This window comes from Bacillus rossius, chromosome 12, assembly GCF_032445375.1.
Source record: "Bacillus rossius redtenbacheri isolate Brsri chromosome 12, Brsri_v3, whole genome shotgun sequence".
Taxonomy (NCBI): Eukaryota; Metazoa; Arthropoda; class Insecta; order Phasmatodea; family Bacillidae; genus Bacillus; species Bacillus rossius.
Window position 1 is genome coordinate 4515577 of NC_086339.1, and position 13467 is coordinate 4529043.

General features: G+C 38.7%; 1 protein-coding gene across 1 annotated transcript in view; it reads right to left on the reverse strand.

Annotated features, from left to right (window-relative positions):
• Window positions 1-6255: 6255 nt before the first annotated feature.
• Window positions 6256-13467, reverse strand: part of LOC134537171 (uncharacterized) — a 60711-nt gene continuing 53499 nt past the window's right edge. The window contains exon 2 of the mRNA XM_063377431.1: window positions 6256-8523. Within this exon, the coding sequence (XP_063233501.1) occupies window positions 6682-8511 (1830 nt within the window). The 5' untranslated portion in view covers window positions 8512-8523 and the 3' untranslated portion in view covers window positions 6256-6681. The remainder of the gene's footprint in view (window positions 8524-13467) is intronic.

A 13467-nucleotide genomic window follows, 5' to 3' on the forward strand; every position in this document is an offset into this window, starting at 1 on the left:
AAGTCCACGCACGTCGCCACAACACGCCTTCTAGTCGCCAGCTCGTCATAACCACCGCTTCATGACATGTCTTCGCAGATCCTAATTATATCCACCTCCTGCCTGCATCGAAGCAGTACCTAGGTCCGAAGCCTGTCCCTGCTCCATATCAGGTGAAGTCTTACAGTAATCCAAGTCCAACTCGCACGTGAGTATTCTCGGGCGGCGCCGCCAAGCGGTTCTGGTCGACAGTGTGGACTCCCGGCGGCGATGCTGGTGCCGTCGTGGGGTCGGCGATCCAAAAGGGTAACCCCCCCCCCCCCCCCAAGGTGGCACCTTTCACTCATTCCAGGCTGCCAGCTCAGGCAGCCCTTATTACACGCAAGATTCCTCTCTGCCCGGGACACGTTCGAAATTCTAGAGACACTCTCATACAAGAAGGCGGAATACCGCTACTTCGGGACACGTCACCTCGTTCCCGATCGTGGACGAGCTGCTCCGATGATCCACGACCCAAGTCCACACTTTTCAAATCACACGCGCCTTGTCAGGCGGGTTGCGTCACTGGAGGTCGCAGGGGCGGCGTATATCTTCAGCAAATGGGTACGCAGATACCCGTAACACCACAACAAAATGAAACTTAAAAAATAACCCGCAAAAATATTATTATTCTGAAAAGTATCATAAAATGTTTTCCAAAAGTACCACATGCCACAATATAAAACCTTAGAATACACTTTCGAAATATATTTCCGGTCGTGGCTGGCACGATAGATCGCGGAGAGAAACGACTCATGAAATGCATTTTTTTAATATATAGAACTTCTAGCACTTAACTCTGTCTCGAAGATAAATAAAAATGCTTCACTTGCAGGGGAAGCCTACAATGTACAAAAGTTGAGGAACATCCCGATGAAGCCCGAAGGATTAACCTTCGGGCATCTTCGGAAGTTGGTTTTCTTTTGAAAAACGCGCGGGAATGTTAAATAGATTGTAAATATTGCGCACGATAACAATTAAATAGAGAATTTGTTTAAAGAATGTGTAAGAAATGTGTCTCAGCAGGTAACGACGGCGAGGTCTAGAGCCGAGAATTTTTTTCATTTTTTTATTGATTTTTGACCAGTTATTCCCAACAAACTTTAATGTAATGGCATTGCATTGTTGGTGCCTTCTTTATCTCCTGGCAACAACTGTTACATTGCCGGTACTTTCTTTATGTTTGTATCTTAATCCAGTCTTTCTTAATTTATTACATTTGCTGTCATATTGACAAATTATTGTCGACTTAAAAATTAGTTTGAAGGCCCTTAAAAACTGTTGACTGCAAGACATTGGTTAATATTACATTAAATCACAGCACTCAATCAATCAAGCAATCCATTTCTTCCCATTTATTGCTGTTATATTTATTTCTGGAAGTTGATTTTAAAACATCTAATTTTTTTTCCCCCGCTCGATATGTGACAGTGGGGTTCATACTAGGAGGGGATTGTGAAATAAGCAGTGCGAGAGTGTTCTGCTTGTAGACTGCCACGGGTGCATTTAATTAATTAATTTAATACAATGATATTTCTCTTTGTATCTATTGCATGTTACCTTAATGTTTCATTTTCCTGTGGTGGCAAATACAAAATCAGCTACATGCATTTACACCTGCTGTCACCTGGTCCTCTGTGGAAGGCCCGGGGAATACCTGACGGGCTGTACGGGTGTTGTAATGATGATGATGATGTCCGGAGGGCGCCAGGATAGCTTGGAAACCTTGGCCGTTGTTGGTCGTGGGTGCATTGCCCCAGCGTGCCCCGTCTATATCTTAATTGTAACATTTTAAACTTTCTATATAATCAATATGGGATTTATAATGTTTGTAGGCCTATCAATTCCTAACTCAATGAAAAATGTATGTACATACTTATAAAATTGTGATATAATAATTTTAAATGTTCTCCTGTAAACGTAGATAAATGGACATAGCACCCTTTCCCTATGGGGTACAGAATGGTTTAAATTGAAGAAAGTTATTTTAGCCCAATTTTAAAGTTAAAACTAATAACTTTGAATTGTATTTGTGTGTGTACATATTCTAATGTTTAATGGCTGATTCATGTATGTTACGCAGGAACTGTTTTGTTTGTTATTGAGTATATGTACTTACTGTCATTATTCTGAGCATTTTCCTGCTTAAGTTTTGTTCGAGGAATAACTAATAGAATATTACCAGATTACATTTACAGGAATCAAGTACATTTAAAGAGAATAGGAGTTACTAGCCATATAGCATTTAAAGCAGAAAATTTTAATGTATCAGCTGATATTTGGGTTGCTGGGAAAGAATTGGATACATGCATGCATGTTATTGCATCTAACAGTTTATTTCAGAGATACCAGAACGTACTATACTTCAACTAACTATGTTTAACATCTAGGCACACTGAAGTTATATAACTTGTGATGACACAAATTCTGTTGGTCAAAATAACAAATAATTATTTTATTTAATTTTTTTTTGCACAAATTACAAGATTCTGTTTCTCACCATAAAAGTAATTTTTCACATAGATGGATACTGAGGTTCAACACAATTGTGTGCTTTAGTGTATGTTGACTTGCAGAGTGTCATCTGGTCGTAGAATGTAAAGAGGAAATATTACTCTGTAATCTCTGTTTTGGTAATGCTCAGTACAGAAATAATACATTTATTTATGTGAAAGTTAGAGCCCACAGTTTCATCACAAATATATTAATGGAAATAAACATAAATATTGAGTAATTTTTAAAGTTTTGTTGTATTTTTTTTATTCATAACAGCCCTGCCCAAAAGAACCCTATCCATGTCCATTTCTTTCAGCCTATACCGGTACCTCATAAAAGTTGACATGTTACATTAAAATATATATGTGCAGTTCATATAGAAATTTTTTTATGTACTATGCATGAATAGAATAATGACATATTGAATATGTTAAGCCCAGGGGCGTAGCCAGGAGGTGGGGGGGTTTAGGGGTTCAAACCCCCCCCCCTAGCACCAAATCTTTAATTAATTTCTTATTCATCACTGAAACAAATTTCATATTAAAATTAATAAAATTTTTACCATTAAAATATTTAAAATTTAAGAACCGAAAACTGCTAAAATAGCACTATTTTACACCTTAAAATCCCAATTTTTCCAGGGGAGGACCCCCAGACACCCATTTTAATACAGGGGGGCCATGCTTCTTAACACCCCCCATACACAAATCCTGGCTACGCCACTGGTTAAGCCTAAATCTTTTTTTATGATTCAAATATTACACTTTCTTTCTTGTAACTTACCTACCAATAACTATCAATGTGTTTGAAAATATACCTATCATGTTATTGTTATTATTATTATTATTGCTGCAAGTGGGCACAGAAGTACCCGGTGGCAAGCATTCACTCTACTTTCCCCGCACTCTTCTTCTGAACTGGTCCACACTCCCAACCATCACACACTCCTCCTCCAGCCTATTCCATTCCCCTACCGTCCTCACTGTACAATCATTTATTATGAATATGTGGCAAAAAATCTTTATACTTTTTTTCTCTCCATCCAAATTTCATAAGTTTTTTACATTGAAATATAAGGTTGTAAAAACATACTCTTTGATTTTTAAATAATACCTAGAACCAGTTTTATTTCAACTTTCTAAGTTACTATCCTTAAGTGGCAATTAAATAACATTCTAAATCCAGTAAAAATGGCACAGTTATGAGGATTGATAAAAATATCTCCTAATTTTCATGTGGTGTCCAAGGAATCGCATGTATAAGCAGATGTTCTAATTTTTTCTCATGCCTGCAACAAACGGAAAATAATTCTTCATTTCCATGGCGCGTCCAAGGAATTTAACGTATAAGCTAATATTGTAATTTCTTCACATGCTTGAAACAAACAGAAGCAATTTACAAGTAGGTACTGAGGATGTAGTGAATTGCTCAAATAAAGGGCACTCTGGAGACCAAGTGTTAAAGAGAAACTGAATAAAAAAAGATATTATTTACAGCAACATAATACACACCCAATGGTCAACATATTTCACACGTTAAAAATTTGTATTCTTTGATAATCTCGATAATTTTGGTATCTTATATAAATATACATTTATCTTTTATCCATTCACACAATTCATTATGAAGTCATCAACACAGCTGCGTTGAAGTATTTACAACTGTACATTCTTAGTTAGGTCGAAAATATGGTCTCAGGGCGGGTTCTACCACGTGGCTGCAGGCAGGAGTGCGTCGTTAATTTAACTTACCTGGGCTGTTCAGGCCACCCAGGACGCCTTGTATGAATTATGAATTAATTAATTTGTACTCTTGCAAATGGGCTTCCACCCGGTGGCAAGGATAACTCCTCTCAACTCCCTGAGCCTCCTCCTTAAGTCCCTCCCTCCCTTCCCCTTTAATACTCACTCCTCAAGCTCACTCCACTCTCGTCCCGTTCTCACCAGCAACGAAAAGGAAACAGACTGAGTAAAAACTATGGCACTTTATTGACGTATCATACACACGCTTGTCCAACCAATGGCCGAGTCTGTTGTCGAACCGTCGTTTCACGTTAAGTCTATCACTCTGACGTTATGCACGGACAGACTAGAGATAATAAATTCATCTTCACCTGCTGAGGCACCTAGTATGAATAACCTAACTGTTACAATCCATTCGTGAATGTTTCACAGACAACTTCCATCTCCACATACCCGACGATGTTTTCCATTTTATTTTCTATACATTCCTTAAATTAATTCTCTATCTTACTGTTCTTATATGCCATGTTTACAATCTATTTCTAAATACCACGCGTTTTCCCAAAATAAAAACAAACTTCCGAAGATGGCCGAAGGTTAACCCTTCGGGCTTCATCGGGATGTTCCTCAACTTTTGTACATTGTAGGCATCCCCACTTGCAGCCTATCTTCAGTGTGTCAACCAATCACAGTCATACTACTTGCTTTAGTGGCCAGCACAGCATATAGGCTTACTGTTGCCATCCGAGGCGTTTTCCTATTTAAATATAAATACAATTGAATCCACTGTACCGAACCCTCAGATTATATAAATGTTTTGGACTGGCTCATTGATGGCCCATATCACAAAGGAGTAACTTCATTTAAGAAGTTGAACTCAAGAGCTCATTGCGTCAATCCAAGTAAATTGCATTTTACGTAATATACAACTATACATAATAAATGTTTAAAAACAGTCTTCATTTCAAAACATTTACTTCAATTTATAAAGAGTTTAATACAGACAAAACACATAGTACAAACTATAAAGATAATTTAATAAAAACTATGTTTCAATTTAGGGCATTGGAATAATTATGACAGGTACAACAACATGCTTTCAGATAATTATAATACCTATTAATCAAAATATTTGTATAAGTTTTTAAAACATCAATTACGTTGTGGACATCTTAAAGAGACAGGTCATATTTTTTTTGTGAAAATTCTATATACCGACTCATATTAGGGTATTACTAATCCTATATAATTTTTATATTCAAACTAGCTGCCCGACCCGGCTTCGCACGGCTATACTAATGGAAAAAAATTATGCCACATCTCCCATTTACAGTAATGGTAAATAATAAAAAATTCCGTGAACATTTATTACAATGCTGTATAATGTACCGATGGTTTCCCGACTCGTGCACGCAACATAAAACTGATGTACCCGTACTTCGCTACGGCAGTCTACAGGCAGATCACTCTTGCGCCGTTCATAAAACATGCCCCTCCTTGTGGGTACGCCACTGCCGCGCGATGCCCGTTGCCATGGAGACGCAGAAGGCATGAACAATGCAAAATACTGTTCTCATGCAGACAAAGTACCCACTGTTGCCTGGTTTTAACCACCCATTAGATCTAATTTTCGGAAAATGTCATCCTGCGTAACATAAGGAACATTACTGTGAAGTTTCAAGTCTGTAAAATATATATACTTGAAAAAAAAAAAAGGGGCAATTTTTGATATTTAAAGTACCCGCAAAATTTCAACGGTGATGAGGACTGCACTATCAATGACATAGTCGTTGCCATAGAAACGAATGAAGCATCAACAAAGCAACAGCCGTTGCCATGGTGATTTCCTACCAAAAATAGAAATTAAAAATTTTGTCTAAAAAAATTTAGGGGTGGACTACCCCTAACATTTAGGGGGATGAAAAATAGATGTTGGCCGATTCTCATAGATACCGGATAAGCACAAAAAATTTCATCAAAATCGGTCAAGCCGTTTCGGAGGAGTATGGCAACGAAAACTGTGACACGAGAATTTTATATATAAGATATTACAGACATTTCTACGATTTTATTCACGCATCTAAAAATAGGTTATAAAATTCTTTTATTGATAAAAACACACTTGTCTAAAAAAAACTAAATTTTTTTCGTTACTTTTTGTTCATTGTTACACCAAAACCTAAAAAATGTTCATTTCCTTATACCTACAAAAATTACCACTCATAATTACATCAGATACGCTGTGCGAAAAATTAATTTCGCTGTCTGAAATCAACAATGCCCAAGTAATAATGTGTAAAAAAGTAGTGCCATACAACATTGCAGAGCAATTGTTTAATATAATAACACACTAATAGCAAAAGTATGTGAATATTTATAAAACACTAAAAACAAGCAAGTAAGTGTGAAAATATTATTTAACTAATTATCTACCCCAAAAGCGTACACAAGAAAATTCGGTTGTAAAAGCCAAGACACTAAAAAGGAATCCCAGAAAAAGAATATAAAAAAATCCTTGTAAATGATTCATACTCAAAGGCGCTTTAACACTTTCAGTTTTATCATAGTTTGAAAAGTTTCCCCCAAATGTACTGGACACAATTTTTTCAAGTAAACCAGACTCTCTTGAAAGCCATAGATAATTATTCACAATCTCAGCAAAAGGACAGTTTTCTCTAAACTCGCCAACTGCATAAAGAGAGAAGAAAGTCTGCTCTATTAAATGGAGTAGTGGCCGTGAGTTCAGAAAGTACTCTGGTTTGCTCAATTCGTACTTCGCGCCGGTTGAAAAGTACAGAACACAGGCTCTCCTCAGAACTATTGCATCACGTAGTGCATCTTCCAATTTATTAACTACCTTAAGTCGTCGAAAAACCATATCTGTAATCTTATCGTTCAAGTCTAATTCTGAAAATACTGTAGACATGTCAACAGCTATGTTAGAACCAAACACAGCTGGCATTGCCATGGATAAGTCTAGGCTATCAATTTCATCCAGGCTTGTGACATCATCGTAATACTGAGGTATTGTTATATAGCTGGTGAAAGATCCGCTGTAAGCATTATTTAATACAATGCTGAAAATCATTATTGAACCGACGAACATTCTAAACCAAGCATATTCGATCTGGTGCTGTATCATCCCCAGGAAGAATAGTCTGAACATCTCCATTCCCTGAAGTGACCGCTGTGTGTTTGATCCAGAGAAGAGCGAGCAAAGCTTGCCAACGGAAACCACAGCCGGGTAACAAAACAAGTACATGAACCACAGTGGCGAAGTGAAGGGCAAAGCAGCGGTCATCCAGGGTGGAACTTGCTGGGCTTTGGGCACTATGACCACGACCTTCTCTATCATGTACGGGTACGTAGATCTGTACAGGCGCTTTGTGTGGAGCACTGTAAATGGATATGTAATATCGGGTGTTTCTTGATAAAACGAGTCCGAAAGGGCCCATCGGGAATGGTCAAGCAAAGTATTCCGCTGAGTTATTACTGTCATGTTGGGGGGGTTAAAAATCAATTCTGCGACGTCACCAACAATGCCGCCCAAAGTTTTCTCTCCATTTGGCTTAGTCACTTCGTAAATGAAAGGAGGGTAGTCGTGCGCGGGTAATTTTATGGGATATCCTCTAGCATTAGTAAATAAGTTCTGCTTTATACACTGTTTGATATTTGCTGATGAAGATTTGCCTTTACTCACAAAGGGGTTAAAGCTATTGGCCACCGCGTGAGTTTCTAAACCATCAGCGCTCAGTAGCATAGTGATTACCAATGAATTCAATGTTTCGTACATCGTCCAGCTAGTTTTCAGTAGGTTAAAAGTTATATCCTTGCGAGGCCTGGTTCGGTCGGTGTCAATTAATATGACTGAGTACCATGACCTCCACAGAGGATTCTTCGAAGCTAGCCAGAGTCTACGCATGAAGGCATGGACTTCGCCGCTGCCACACATTATTATGAAAGCAGTTCTTTGCCGGGGCAAGTGAAGAGTCCCAATTATATTCTTGCCGAGTACATACATTGGTAGTGCCAAAGCTGATTGTAATGAGCTGGTTAGTTTGACCTGCGTGACTTCAGGGGGTTCATCAGTGTACAGGGCAACTGTTCTCGCTGTCTCCTTCAGATGGCTGAGGATAATGGATGTGGCCTCTGTTACGAACTGCTGTACGTGTGCTGGCCTGCTTCTATCGTCGACAGCAAGGGCTGCACTAGCAGTCACCACCAAGTTCAGCAAGAAAAGTAACTTCGGCGACATGAAGTTAAATAGCTGGAACAAAATGAGTTAGACAAATTAAAAACCAATTTCATTAGGATCAGTTACCATGCTATTTAGTAATAATAACCCTACAACATTAATAATAGATAGGCAGTTGTATTTCCACCTGTTTAAAATTAATAATGAATCTTACGAATTATACTAAAAAAATTTACAAAAAGTTGTCTTTAATATTAACACTGCAGAAATAGCCTTCCTGTATACTGTGCTTGATCTATGCCTTTTTATTTTTACTTTGGACTGTAACATTATCTACATCTCAAAGCCAATCCTGTGACTGTGTAATGACCTACACCACGTATTATTTCCTGTTATCTGTTGTGTGACACTTCATAGACTCTCCAGTGGATTGTAGCTTGACCTACACATTATAGACTTTAACTGTGATCTTTGATGTGATCAACAAATCATATACTTAACTGTGGAATTTAATGTGAACTAGACCTTGTATCTTTTCACGTTGACTGTGGTGTAACCTACACTTGAAACTTTTGTTTTCGAACATGAGCTGTATTCTTTCATTTTCAAGCACAAAGATAATAATAAATCCACCATTCAAATTGTTTACTCCATCGTAAAAGTCATACAACTTATTTGTGTCTAATATTTATAGAAAGTCGTTACTTTAACTATGATTACGCTTTAGCAGCTGAGTATATTTCATGCAATTGCCCTCCACTCGTCGTCTCACTTCCCCACACTGTGCTCACTATCTCACTCACTGGCTTTATATTTGTGAGATAGGGCGGAGACAGATGATAAAGCTATCGCTCACGACTATACTTTTATTTTTTTCGTTACAAATGTATGGGTATTTAATTTACGACACATATACTGTAAATCGACTGGCGATATCGACTTACGGATAAATGTTTTAAAGAATGTTTTGTTTCAAAAATCATTTATTTGTATATGACGAAAACTTTTTTAATTAAAAACAAATTTTTATATCAAATATTTTGTTGACCTAACATAATGATTTGGTTTACTCAAATTTATAATTTGTTAGGTTTACAATATTAATATTTATATTCTAGTAATATTTTTCTTCAAAAAAAGTTATTTTGTTGCAGCATGTTTCGTCGTACACAGACTGATATTTGTTTGAATGAAACACACCTGTCCCGCAGTTAACAGTTACACGGTGAGGGCAAGTGCGCAAGGACGCAAGTGCACAGCTGCGTACTCGGCCTCAGACACGACTCCAGACAGCAGCGGGCCGCACACAACACGCAGTGGAACACCTGCCTGTCCAACTACGTCACCCCCTGCAGGGCCAGCGAGGTCCGGAGGTACAGTCTGCCTGAAGTGAGAGGGGACACCGACCTGCTCGCGAGCCGCAGCTGCTGTGGGATGGCGCGCAGGTGTCTTGTCTGGAAAGTACTGAGCCGTGTCCAAAATATGTCTTACAACAAAACGCGAAAGAACAAGTTAACTGTCTTTTGTCAACAATCATAGCGTAAAACATTTAAAAGTAATACTTTACATAAATGTTTTGTTAGATTAAATTATCAATTTTAATAATTTTAGAAAACACCAAATTAGTTTAATCTATGTTCAATAATATTACGGCTTCCGATTTAAGATACCAATTATTCTGCTCTCCAGTTCAAATAAGTGTCTGTGCGAATTAAAAAAATATTATTTGAAAAGTCAAAATTTTACTACAATGAGAAAAAAATGGAAAATAAACACCTGAGCTGATCTGCAATATACATATGAAAAAGCATGTCAGCAAACATCTGGACAGGAACAGAATGATCCCTGAAAGCACATTCTAACCCATACTTTACTAAGGTTCAACTTGTTGCTGGAACAGTTATACTCACCCAAAAACAGGGGATATGCTAGTATATATGTTAATAGTGTGGGAGGTTGTCTCTACGTTATCAGTGTGGGTAGATTGTGTGCATATAATTCTAGGTCCTACACAATTATTTTTTGCATTAACCATGAAAAACAAATTTAAAACTTATTACACATCTTCCTCTAACAAATATTTTACATTTTCTCTGGAAACATTAATTAACTGACGCCGACCACCAATGCTCCCCTATGTCGCATAGACAGCTATGCCTTATCAACGTCTCACGAAGGCGTGTGCACCGAACGCGCTCGTGCGCGCACCGGAGTGTAGAAAGTGCAACGGGGCGAACGCCAGGTAACAAGTGCTACGTCGGCGGAAGGATCCGGCCGGGTGTGGCATATCCCTCCGCCTAACTACAACAAATGTAATGTCTGTATTTTTTTCCACAGGATATTATTAAACATTATTTTCATTATTTAACACTTTATTTTCTCCAAAATTATTTTTCACCGTGCGACTTGTCCCGAACCTGGCCGGTTCAGTTTCCCGCGAAAATCACACGTTTCCGCGGGAGGGTTGGCGGGGAGGGGGGTCGCGCGCGGTGAGAGCCAAAGGTCATAGAGGCCGGCAGTCTCCGCGCAACACGGAACCAGCAATTCTTATTTTCACTGATATGTAGTTTCCATAGTTGTATTTTTCCGCAAACCTTTTCTTTCAGTTCCGTGGTCGGCCTCGACTTACCGAGTGGTATTTAACTTAATTATTCAGTGTTCCAAGACGAGCATTCGTTGTGATACGTAAGTACTGTGTGTGAATTACGAGATGTTACTTCGGCGCTTCTCGCGATATCCTAGCCAACCGGCTAACTAGTTTCAGCCCGCACGGAGCAGCCAGTAGGCAACACGTAACATTCAAACTTACTAACGCGTCAATTTCTGGTACAGTCCTAAGATTCAGGTAGCGTCGCCGGAGTTACGGGCCTACGTGTTCTTAGCCCAGTGTACTATGTAATTGTAATTGTGAAGTATAATTTTGATCAGGATTCTAGTGTGTTATGTTAGGATTTGGTTTTGTAATCACCAGACCCTGTCGTGTCCGGGTAGTAAACTCGTGAGCCGCCACTGAGTGACTGGTCGCGCGTGTGACGATTCAATTCGGGACAACCGTTACGGCCAGGACGGGCAGCACTATGTATAGGGCTATGCCCGAATAAAGTAATCAGACATCAGCCGGTATATTCTTGTTCTTTTTCAGGCGTCCCGAGTGGCCTAAACAGCTCGGGGTTGGCCCTATTGTGTCGAACCACTACCTCTAGCCACAAGGCCGAACCTACCCTGAGATTCCGAACAATACTAAAATCACGTAAATTTTCATAGAGGTAGCGGGGTTCGCGTCACAAACTTTCAGAAACTTACAAAGTCTAATGTCCTAAGCGGACTGAGCTCTAAGTTCTTACAGAAGCTGAGGAGTATACTTAGCCACCCTGGCGGGGAACTCTAGAGACGAGTCTTGGCTGAGGCTAGATTATGTGTGGCTGGTGAGTCGAGGCGAATATCGATCCTTGATGAGGTCGACTATTCACGGCATCTTTGAAGCCGTCATCGCGATCATATCTCCAATAATTATAACGAATAAAATTATTTACCTTTGTTTGCTGACCCATTACACGGCAATGATAAATGCCATGTAATTGATATATTCTGAAAGTACTCCAGCGCCGGTTGTGTTTCTGAATGGCATGTCATTTTGAATTGCATGTTTTCAAATAAATATTTGTTATACGAATAAATATATGTTATACGAATACAGTTTTATTTAGCTTATAACCTAATATTCTGGAAGTTCTACCCCTTCATTTAAGTGTTAGATCTTAAGAATTTTAGCAAAGCTTATTATAATTAAAAACTGAAAAACCAATTAAAATCATATAAAAACAGAAATAAAATTAAAACAATAAAAACAAAACATTTAAAAAAAATTAATAGTCGGTACTTACTCTAAGTTATTATCTCTACAATATTTAACTCATGTACGCCCATACCCTGCAAAGCATATACACAATGAAACATGTTTCTTATTCTTATAAAGTGAGTAAGTTGTTAATCTCCTTGTATAGTTTAAGGTGCCGTTTGGAGGCAGTGGGCGTGGCCCTCACCACCAGGGGCGCCTGCGTCGCTTGTGACTGTCCCTCAGTTAAGAAAAATAATTAATAAATGCTTGGGTGCGTGCAGTGTTTTTATAAGCTTCTTTAATACAGAGGTTGATTGACCAGTTACCCAGATTAGGTGAATGATTTTTATTGTACTTGACTTTACTTGCCTCATGAGCAAGGTTTAGATTTCGGTGTGCTCTTCTCCAGATCTCTCTGATGTCCTTCGGATCATCGGGTAAAAGGTCGTGCAACGACCAAAGATTTGAAAGAGGTGTATTTGGTTTGTATGTAAACATCAGTTCAAATGGGTTTGTTTTGTGTCCTTCGTGGCATGCGTAATTAAACGCCATCTGCAGCCATACCAAATTGGAGTCCCACATATCCTGCGTATGCGCAAGATAGGCTATAAGAGCCGAATGGAGATTTCGATTAAATCTCTCCGCATGCGATGGCTTTGGATAATATGGTGAAGTGGTGGCATGCAGGATGCCATGTTAAAAGCACATGTTTATGAATGACTTGGAAATAAATTGTTGTCCATTGTCAGAATCTATAATAGATGCTACCCCAGAAATTTTAAATACATGGTTTCGTAAAGCTGAGATTGTGGTGGCAGCCATAGCTTTATGTAGCGGAATCAGCCACACAAATTTCGTAAATTCATCAATACACACTAAAAGCATAGTGTGGCCGGTTTTCGAATGTGGGAAGGGGCCGAGACAATCAATGAACAGTTTCTGCATGGGTCGATCGGCTACTTCAGAAGAAAGGAAACCAAACTGGGTTTTTTGTGCGGGTTTGCTCAAAGCAGAAAGTTTGCACAATTTTGCATGCTCAGTAATGTCTTTATGCATACCGTCCCAAATGAAATGTCTTCGAATGCTTTTTATGGTTTTATATATCCCTAAAATTGCGCCGAGAGGTGAAGTATGATAATAAGTGAATATCATGTCATGAAGATTTTGTGGAAGAACAA